General features: G+C 37.8%; 2 protein-coding genes across 5 annotated transcripts in view; one reads left to right on the forward strand and one right to left on the reverse strand.

Annotated features, from left to right (window-relative positions):
* The window catches only part of LOC106805014 (transforming growth factor beta regulator 1-like), an 11,244-nt gene extending 6,383 nt beyond the window's left edge, over positions 1 to 4,861 (forward strand). Inside the window, exons 4-10 of one of the 2 annotated variants that reach the window (XM_014806479.1) lie at positions 673 to 743; positions 1,073 to 1,263; positions 1,472 to 1,608; positions 1,959 to 2,105; positions 3,734 to 3,831; positions 4,073 to 4,205; positions 4,508 to 4,861. In XM_014806479.1, the coding sequence (XP_014661965.1) occupies positions 673 to 743; positions 1,073 to 1,263; positions 1,472 to 1,608; positions 1,959 to 2,105; positions 3,734 to 3,831; positions 4,073 to 4,205; positions 4,508 to 4,567 (837 nt within the window). In that variant the 3' untranslated portion in view covers positions 4,568 to 4,861. The remainder of the gene's footprint in view (positions 1 to 672; positions 744 to 1,072; positions 1,264 to 1,471; positions 1,609 to 1,958; positions 2,106 to 3,733; positions 3,832 to 4,072; positions 4,206 to 4,507) is intronic. The other variant, XM_014806480.1, reaches the window with a different exon arrangement.
* Positions 4,862 to 6,313: 1,452 nt separating this feature from the next.
* LOC106805011 (nucleolar transcription factor 1-A-like) overlaps positions 6,314 to 10,776 on the reverse strand; it is a 16,097-nt gene continuing 11,634 nt past the window's right edge. For all 3 annotated transcript variants that reach the window (XM_014806473.1, XM_014806474.1, XM_014806475.1), the window contains exons 12-16: positions 8,659 to 8,824; positions 8,282 to 8,394; positions 7,933 to 8,104; positions 7,163 to 7,249; positions 6,314 to 6,845 (exon numbers count right to left, since the gene is read on the reverse strand). In XM_014806473.1, coding sequence (XP_014661959.1) covers positions 6,555 to 6,845; positions 7,163 to 7,249; positions 7,933 to 8,104; positions 8,282 to 8,394; positions 8,659 to 8,824 — 829 coding nt within the window. In that variant the 3' untranslated portion in view covers positions 6,314 to 6,554. The remainder of the gene's footprint in view (positions 6,846 to 7,162; positions 7,250 to 7,932; positions 8,105 to 8,281; positions 8,395 to 8,658; positions 8,825 to 10,776) is intronic.

A 10,776-nucleotide genomic window follows, 5' to 3' on the forward strand; every position in this document is an offset into this window, starting at 1 on the left:
CCCACCACTCCACCACAGAGTCACCGCAGTAGACGTTAGATGAGCGCTGTCGCTCCGCGGCACTTGTATTAATTCTGTTAATCTGTGTTTTTTTCTGAATCATAAGTTTTCATGTCCTCTATTCCTTGTAATGTATCTTTTCAAGCTGTGCTAAGTCTGAAAACACTGAATTTTATTAAGTTAAGCTAGAATTTTAGTACTTGAAAAATAAAAATTGTCCTTGAAATGTCCTGGAAAACTCCTTGAATTTTGTCTTGACTTATCTGTAGGGACCCTGTCATAGTCTGATAGACATGCATCTGTAGGAACTGTAGTACAGAGTAGGAAGAGAATGGTAACCATGGTGCTATCTGACAGGTTACTAGACATAACTAGTGGTATGAAGTGGTTAGGAGAGTTAAGCCAAGTTTATTTAACAGTCTACTAGAGAGGTAGTAATGGATGTAGATTGATAGTGTTTCTACTAAGTGCCAACTGCATTCATGTTACTAAGTATTCGGATGTTAGCTCTTTAACTGTATTTAGCTGATACCTGGTCTATCGGTTTAGTAGAACAGGGTTACAGCTTAGAACATAGACAAATAGCCAGTGGTGTTTTAATTGTTTCCCAGTGCCAGTTGCCCTCTATTAGTTGATATCTATCAAGCAGTGTGGTGATATATCATATTGCAGGTGAATGCAGCCGTTTGTGATGAAATTGTAAGGATGGAAGAACAAATTCAAAAAGCGAGAGATGAACGGAGGTAAGAAAAGTATACAAGAACTGGTCTAAGGTCGTCGACTTTACTTATCTTTCATCATAAGACAAATATCACCCATACTTGTTAATCTACATTAATATATATTTACTAAAAATTATACTGAGGTGTCTCCCGCAATAGCCAGGATAGTGTAAAAATGTCTTGAGAATCTTACTAGAGAATGCTCTGATTTATTGTATTAGAATTTTCGGTGCATTTTCGAGAAGAAATTCTAGACAGTATGTTTGAACATTTTACACTGTGATCATCAAGCAGCCTGCTTGTTATTTACCATTTTACGTTAACTTTTCTTCTATTTTGCATTCTGCTAGCTTTCTTTTGAGGAAACTTCTGCAATATCAAACAGTAAATGAGCTTGCCAGCCTGGTCAGTCAAGCCCAGGCTGCACTAGTATCACCTAGCCAAGTGCCACCAGGTGGCAGCACAGGGCTGGTATCCTCAGGAAGTCTAGCCAAAGAAAAGAAAAAACATTCTCTTGTGGACGATATTGGTAAGAAAAAAGGTATATCTCAGCAAGTAAAGATGCAGGTTGTCTGAGAACAGAATAAAGTGCAAAATTTATTTTAAATACGAGCAAGCAATGCAACTGGTTAACAGGCATTGCTATGGTATTTCTACGATAATTCAGGATCAACCCTATACAAATAGAGGTGTTGCGGTTTTAGTCGTCGCTTGACGCGGTGTTTTATCTAGGTTTTTGGTTTTTGTAGGTACATCCAAATCAAAGAAACATAAGCGAGAAGCAACAGCGAAGAAGTTTTTTGTTCAGCAAATCCCATTAGATGACGTGGGCCGCCCCTTGTTTCCAATCGTTGTGGATGGACTCACTGTGCACAGTCTGGGCGAGGTGAATATCTGCAGCATATGCTTCTGTTTGCACGTTAATACATGTCTTTGTAAGAATACGTTATATGCAAAATATTATCATGCTTCCATATAAATTTTGGATATATGAAATGGCACTAAGTTGAAATGAAAATAATCAAGCTATAGAACTCAATGTGAAACTTTTGTTTCAGTATTCATCAACTATAGTCTGCTTGTATGTGGGCATAACAATAATAATATAATAATAACAATTATAAACATTATCATTATTTAGAAATCATTTCATTCATTAAAATTGTATTCATCATTGTCGCAAGTCACTGTAACTGCAGATTCAGTCAGCACGTGTAAGCAGTGGTGTGATTGCAGATTGTACATGACCGACAAGCATTCCACACAGAGCAGCACATCTACCCAGTTGGATTCTGTAGCTCCCGCACATTCGATGATGTCAAGAATCTGGGAAGGAAGTGCCTCTACACGTGTAAGATACTGGATGGTGGTGAAGTTCCACGGGTAAGTCGAGACGAAATATGTATTTAGTCACACTCGTAAATCGCATATGGCAGGGTAGACGAAATATGTATTTAGTCACACTCGTAAATCGCATATGGCAGGATAGACGAAATATGTATTTAGTCACACTCGTGAATGGAATATGGTAGGGTACATGCAGATATATAGCACCAGCAATGGTTGCCAGGATAGTGAGGATCCGAGAACAGTTTCACGATGTTGGTCCTCTTTTCAAAACCATGGAAATATGTGATACCCTCTTTTTAAAATTTTCTTCTAATCTTCAGTTGCATCATATATTAGATTTACATTGGGAGTGGTTTTCCGTTTTTAGCTCACCTTGACATCGTCAAGATGAGCTATTGCCATGCAAATTATGCAAATTAGGTAGGTTTTGGCAATTATATAGCATATGTTATAGACACGCACATAACAGTCTGTGGTGTCACACTCGTCTGGCTCGTTTTACAAGATTTCATTGACAATATCTTTAATGCAAAATTGGTATTTCCTCTCCACCCTGCCGATAAAACGTCTATATTAGAGTAAAGTTTTACAAAACATGTCGGAACGCAGCATAACCTATCGAACGTCATTGCTAAGAAACATCAAAGCTGGTATAGCGCCATCTACCGTCACAAATTGTGATTCATTTTGGTTTATAAATTATTATTGCGATATACAGATGGCAACCGTGTGCTACCACCTAGAAAAACTCATACGAAGTAAACACTTCCATGCAACCAATTGACTTTTGACAAAAGTTGTGTAATGGGCAGGGAAACACCATTGTCACGTGGTATATAGCAGCTACGTGGAATAAGCGTATCCTCTCAATCTTACACGTTACACGTCGGGAGCTCCACTTTTAGGCAGTGCCTAAATCTGAATATTATAAAAATGTTAAATGGCGATCATTTAGGTGTAACGCCATCACTCGCCCACATCTCAAACATTTATTTTCACATAAAAAATTACACATATAATTATCAAGAGTATATAATGGGAGTTCTCCCATATATACTCTTCGTTTCTATAATGTACGTCGATGGTTGCTCAATTAAAACTGACTTCTTCTCACTCACTCATTTGTGTCCTTTTTTGTGGTGAGTTACAGTGTCATTGACACTTTCATTTGGTTATCCTGATTATAAAATTATGATTACCAAACTAGAGTATGCACAGCAATGTAAATATGTTAGTGAATACGAATTTTTATGCAATGACTATTACAGTATAAACCTCCTTCGACCTGTTCGACTTGTTACACCTGCTTCGACAGTTGCGATTCAGTTTCCCAACCATTGCTGATAGATACAAATTCAGATTGCAGATTTTCAATTGAGCTTTTTTTGCAGTAACCAAAAAAAATTTGACGAACTAATGTGTATTTGGCAATATGATTATATACTTATAAATAGCACAAGGTTTCAAGCTATTTTAACATGCATCAATAGCCATATTCTTTCTTTGATAAAATTGAAGCTATATTTGTCCATAGCTCCCACAAGATCCAAAGAATAGTTTGATGTACTCTCCAAATGACACACATGCTAAAGTTCACACAAAGGTTTACACATAGTTTGTGTAAAGTGAGTGTTAAAAATATACACTTTTCTATTTTACAGTTTGAAATAGTGCCCGAAAGCAGTCCAGAAACACTTGTAATGGGATTCACAGCACAGGGGTGCCTGAACGAGCTACTACGGATTATCAATGCCTCTAGGTGCGTTGTCTCTGGTCCCATTCAGTTAAACAGGCTTGATTTGTGTGAATATCTTTGCAATTTTTACTATCACAGTTGAAGTATATTTTGTGTGCAGTTGGAGTGGCTAATTTTGCACACATCCTAGATTACATCAAAATTGCATAGGTAGAACTTTTATATAATCATGCTTATTTGCAAGATTTTTTTGCCGATGTTAGATGTTGTACAATTGACCATCATAGTTGTAAATTGTAACTAGGAAAGAAGACCAGCTAGAATTCTCAGGTCAAGGTGAAGATTTCTTTGGCTTTGCTCATCCCACCATACAAAACCTAATACAGAGCTGTCCTGGAGCTCGGAAATGTTCTAGTTACAAGTGGACAAAATTTAAGGTAACAAGTCGAGTCAAATATGAAAACGAGCATATAAAATTACGCTGATCGATTGTAAGGTTTCATTGTAATGAAAATGTATAACTAAAGAAATAATATAATACATTGTGTGAAAAATGGATAAAGACTAATTGCGTAGATTACTAGTGAAATTCAAATATAGAAGTACGGTTCTCTGTATTCAAATGTACATACTTTTGTAATGTCATGTTGCACCCCTTAAACATAAAAGATCAGATGTTTATGGAGCTAATGACATTTTTAGGGGGTTCGTTGCCAATATACCACTTGCTTTATTACAGGTGTGCAAATTTGGACGGGATCCAGGTCAAACTATTGCTGAGGACAGCCAACAGAAATAGCAAGCACTTGCTTTCCTGCAAACTAGTACGCATGACAGCTGAACTGTAACCTACTGCCATCTCTTGAGATTAGTTATCTTAACAGAGGATTTGTAGATAATACGCATGGTAAATATGAAATGAATGTTACCAAACTGTGTAGTCGTATAATTTATAAATTCTAAAAATGAACAAAGTTCCATTCTTTTTATCCATCAGTCAAATGATCTATCTTGGTTTTTATCTAAATAGAAGCAAGAATATATTACAGAACAGTGATACTATTTCAATAAAAGTATTATAGTAAATACAATAGTCAATCTATTACTTTTTACATAGGCTTTTCAGGGGCGTGTACAGGATTTGTACCAGTGGGGGGGTCTAACCGTAACCCAAACTTGCGAGCACGCGAAGGGGGGGGGTCTGGGGCCTTCCCCCAGAAAAATTTTGAAATTAGGCCCCCCTTAGATGCGTTTTCTGCGCGAGCAGGGGGGCCCCGGACCCCCTGGACCCCCCCCCCTGTACACGCCCCTGCTTTTCTACAATTGTCACTGTGTGGCATAGTCACTGTGAAGTTACATAAACTGTTTAATAAACTTCCTGTAAAAATAGGCTTTATACACTTATTTGTGGTTCTTCCCTGTATCACTGCTACATGGGAATCTACTAAAGATAAAAAATATGACAAATTAAAAATCATAACGAATTTCACGTACGCTAGTCTACAACGACTATAATCTAAACAAGTTATAAAAACGTCTAAAAGGAACATGTAAAGAACACTCACAATATCGTTTAAATCACTTGAAATCGTATAAAAAAAACCATAGAAATTGGTAACCCACCTTTACTGACGAAAAACTGACACAGTAAGACGATGTTTTCCATCATTGACTGGTACAGCTACAACTACCTATACTATCACCATTTACACATGTGTCATACGTTACACTTCACATAGATTTACATCAACAGTAGATTAGACAAGAAAGGATGTTATTGAGATCCTTTTTAACACTCCCATTATTTTTTGATCAACTGTAATCCCCGGTCACACAACAAAAAGTTGCCAGTCCATGTAGGCACACACACACAGGCACTTATATATCAGGCGAGGTGGGACACAAATGGTATTTAGTGACAGTCACAAATTCAAATTAATGTCTATCATATATTCTATTTAGTGACTATCATATAATATTTCATTTAGTGACAGTCATTAAATCAACCAATCAGATACAACTTATTTTTTCTCAGCCAATCATGGGCATGGAATTATTGACAAACACTAAATGATTTAATGATAGACACAACTGGTATTTTGTGACAGTCACAAATTCGAATTAATGCCTATCATATATTCTATTTAGTGACTATCATATATTCCATTTAGTGACAGTCATTAAATCAACCAATCAGATACAACTTGTTTTTTTCTCAGCCAATCATAGGCATGGAATTATTGACAAACACTAAATGATTTAATGATAGACACTAAATACCATTTGTGTCCCACCTCGCCTGCCATACACGTATGCACTCACACACAGACGTGCACACGTACGCACACACTGACGCGCTCACGCACACATAGACGCGCTCACGCACACAGAGACACACACACACACACTGACGCGCTCATGCACACATTGACGCGCTCACGCACACACTGACGCATCCACGCACACACTGACGCGCTCATGCACACACTGATGCACTCACGCACATGCACATAAACAGAGACACGCACATGCACGTACACATATACGCGCACACGCACACATACACTGTCGCGCACATGCACGCACACACAGATGCGCACACGCACTCACACACATTGGTCTCACATTATCCTCTCAACTTTTCCATGTCCAATTCCGACTTGCTACTTGAGTGTGACAGTCCTGCTGGGTAAAATTTAGGGAGACTAGAGGATAGTTGAAATGCGTCGCTACCTTTTGAGGTAATGACTAATGTGGCCATATTTGCTGGGAGTATCGCACTGACGTTACGTTTCCGAATCACTGCTTGATTTGGAAGATGTTCCTTTTTTTCTCTTTTGGGGGCTATTGACAGATTTTGCTTCATTCTGTGGTACCGCCTTTTGTGTTAAGGGAAAGGCAATATCAGAGTCGGGCTCTGAATATAGATCATCTTCTAAGGGTATCTGTTTATTAATTTTAATGTCTCTGCGGGGCGCCATCAAATCCAGGCCAGAGATTGCATATTCTGCGGGATCTGTCTCACTTCCTGAGTCGGTATGCTCTCTATCTTTCTTACTGCACTCTTGTGTTGCTACCTAGTGAAAAAGAAAAATACATCCGGTTGACTCGTAGTAAAAATTAGTCATTCTACGGTGATTTTTACTTCATTGATTTATGTTCCATACACAGACAGAATATGCAGGTTGTCTAAGGTAGTCGGAAAGCAGGTGATTGCACTGTGCATCGGACTGCTAGTGTCAAAGTTACTCTTAAGAGCGTACCTCCGGTTAGTACAGGAACAACAAAAACATAACAACCAGAAATGACCAGCCAATGCATATTACAGCTCTTCAAGTATCAATACATCAGGCACTAAATAGTGGTGATCATGACATCTGTATGTTATTCATACCTCGGCTTCCCCTCTACTTCTACCCTTCTTTCGAGATTGGTTCTCCAGCAGCTGTTGGTATTTTATGCGATCCTTCTCTGACAAGCCCTGCAAAGCAAACAGGCAACCATTAAAACCTACACCAACCAAACACAACGTTACTACATAATTTACCCTCACGATGAAGTTGCTTATAACCATAACTCTATTTACTGCAAACCACTATAATGTCCTACCTACCTGGTAAGAATGCTACCGCTTTTCTAGGACGAATTTGTTTTGCATCACGATTTTAATAGTAATAATTAACAAAATATCCATGGGCGAATTTACTTTACTCGTTCACGTCAAAATGAGGATTGCTGTATAGAATTCAACCAAAGAAATCCAGCATTCTACGTTAAAACATTCTATAATCGTGCACTAGGTATGGTGTTTCATGACAGGTTTTCATGTATATTGTCATCATTTCATGTCTTTAGATGCTGACATTAAATTTATTTTTTAAATCTTGAATATGTATTTGTATATTTATTAGAAAATGTCATTTGAATTACAATTTAGAATATACAAATATAACTACATTTGATGTCGAAATAGGCTTGGGAGGGCTGGTATAGGGGGGTATAGGGTTAGGTAGTGTTTTTTGGCATTCCCTATTTTTCTGTGATTTTTGTAATCCAGCACAAGAGATGAATGCATCCATGCAGTCTCTTCAGTTCAAGTAGCATAGTATACCAAAAGAAACGTAGTTGAACACATTTTCAAAAATAAGTTGATAATCATCTCACCTCAGTGTACCTCACTGTGTCATCTTTGTACTCTTTCTGAAGATTCCTCCAGTCTGTTACATAGACCTGCCTCTCTTCTCCACTGAACAATTTCCATGTGTTTGCTAGTGAAGCAAAATCTGCCCGTTTATTTGCCTGACACATTTTTTGGATGAAGAACCGGTATGGATCCCTGCCAAAGAATAACCAAATTAGACTACTTATACTGTATGTATATTTATCAGAAGTAAATAGCAGAATGTAGAACGTATTACAGAAAAGTTTATGCATCCATTATTTTACCGAATTAATAAGTACTGGCTCCCTAAACATATTACTGTTCTATGACTCTCAAAACAGCATAACCTACTGAGGGGGTTTCTTTGGTGCACCTTTGAACTGGTGATGATGCTTTTGAAGGTATCGTTTAACAGCCTGAGGGAGAGCCAATTGAAACTGATCCGCATCTTGTGCTGAAAGTGTCTGAAAAATGTAACAGAAAAAATGAAATCAAACTCTAGCTCAGACATTACGACAACAGATAACACTCGAGATTCTAAAGTGTGGGTGCTACTCTGTATGGATTTGTTGCTTCATAAAGCAACAACCTGAATAGCACTGCAATCATGTTTGAAATGATATTGACCTTGTAATGAAATGAATGTACCTTTATATAGTCATCTAGTTGCGATTCATAACTTTTCCACATGCCATCCAGCCTATCGTCATACAAACTAATGAATGTACCTTTATATAGTCATTTAGCTGTGATTCATAACTTTTCCACAGGCCATCCAGCCTATCGTCATACAAAGGTCGGTCAGCTAAATCCAGCTTGCTCCACTTCCTATTTGCATTCTGAATATCAACCTTTTCATGTAATTGGTCAGATATAAACAGATGGTAGGAAGACCTAGAGATGACACAGAAATGAGGAACATATGCTATTATGTCCTGGAAAAATACAGTAATTGACACAGCACACGTCACATCCCAATAAAATCAATGTTACCGATAGCCGCCACGATGTGGGGCAAAAGGCTTAAACTAATGGACGAGGGCAGTATATCAGGTCCGGTAAAATGTAATATAACAAAAATACTAAAACACCCACAATATGATAAAAGAACTTGCATCTGGACAGATGTAACACAACATGTTGATGATTTGGCATGGTTAATGATTTTCTGAATCTTGTAGATTTCAGTCCATCTCTCTAGACTGTGATTATGTATGGAAAAAACCATTAGGGACAAGGGTTACTGAATGTTTAAGGTAACGCCTGAGTTAATGTTTATTGAGTTATGCTGCTTTTAATAAATCATAAACTACGGTTTGAGTACTAATTGATCTATTCTTGCATATGCTGCCCATCTGGCACCCCAGCCTTATCAATGAGCTCTCACACCAAAAGCAGAATCAGTTCAACTAAGATCTGTAAAAATAATAATTAGTTTTAATGAAAGTGTCAATGACACTATAGCTCACCTTGGGTGTGATAGGAGATGATATTTAAAATTTGGCAAGTGTTTCATTTATGACGGACGAAATGTGATCAAATGTCCTTATTCCCTGTTTTATACTAATACAAATTCCATTGTTTTGTTTCAGGGTTAGTTTTGATGTGAAAAGAAATGTTTCAGATCTGAAAGTCTGAAATCTGGGCGAGAAATGGCGCTACGCCTAAATGATCTTCATTTTGGTTTTCGATTATCGCGCAAATAAAAGCAATAAAATATTCCAGTTAAATTACTGTAACAAAGAATCTAAAACACAATATTACACATAGGTATGATTAGGTAGGTAGGTAGGTAGGTAAATTTAACAAAATCGAATGAATCTAGATGGCCATTTTCATTTTTGCCAAAAAGTGGGCGTGGCTCGAAAGTAGGTCGACTGGCGTGCTCCAAAATAGGACGTTCAAATCTCTCCCATAGGAGTTACAACTGTATGCAATTTGAAACATGTGGGTCAAACGGTTCTTGAGTTATCGTTGACGGTAGGCAGACACTGAAATGCATAGTGAAATTGCCAAAATCTACCTAATTTGCATAATTTTTAACAAATATCAAAACCCGTGTGATATGTTTTGGGGCCAGTCCTTATTCATTCACATACCAAAAATGAGGAAAATCCATTGAACCTGAACTGACTTATAGCCATTTGTATTTTGCCAAAAAGTAGGTGTGGCTCGAAAGTAGGTCATCTGGCGTGCCGCAAAATAGGATGTTCACATCTCTCTTATAGGAGTAACAACTGTATGCAATTTGAAACATGTGGGTCCAACGGTTCTCAAGTTATCGTTGACCGTAGCCAAATGTTGACGGACAGACGGACGGACGGATGTACAACATCCCATGGCAATAGCTCATCTTGACGATGTCAATGTGAGCCAAAAATTGGACTAGGTATGACATCTATGATGATGTGCTATCCAAGCTAATCCTCTTAAAGTGACTACGTCACGAATTTTCTATGGTAAAATTTGTAAAATTAAGAACTAACGGGACTAAACATATCGTCAAATTCTTACCTGATAAGATTGTTTCTCAACTAGCTAAAAATCCAAAAAACCTGGACGATTTGATATTAGTGTTAATAACATTAATTGCTTGCTATGGGCTATGTATGAGTCACGAGTGTATGTTCACATTGAACAATAATATAGTAAAATAAGAAGTATAATGCAGCAATTTAACCATAACAAGAGCCGCAGAGCGTCTGGGCTCATCTGAGGTCTGTTGCTACGATTATAAACGTAAAATTTCAGTCGTGCGTAGTACCACATTTGTTAGGCGCAGATATGCAGACACGCAGTTGCGTACACATCATTGTTAGGACCGCCCACTATCGCAGATGGAGGGT

The sequence above is a fragment of the Priapulus caudatus genome, unplaced genomic scaffold (assembly GCF_000485595.1).
Source record: "Priapulus caudatus unplaced genomic scaffold, Priapulus_caudatus-5.0.1 Scaffold96, whole genome shotgun sequence".
Lineage (NCBI taxonomy): Eukaryota > Metazoa > Priapulida > Priapulimorpha > Priapulimorphida > Priapulidae > Priapulus > Priapulus caudatus.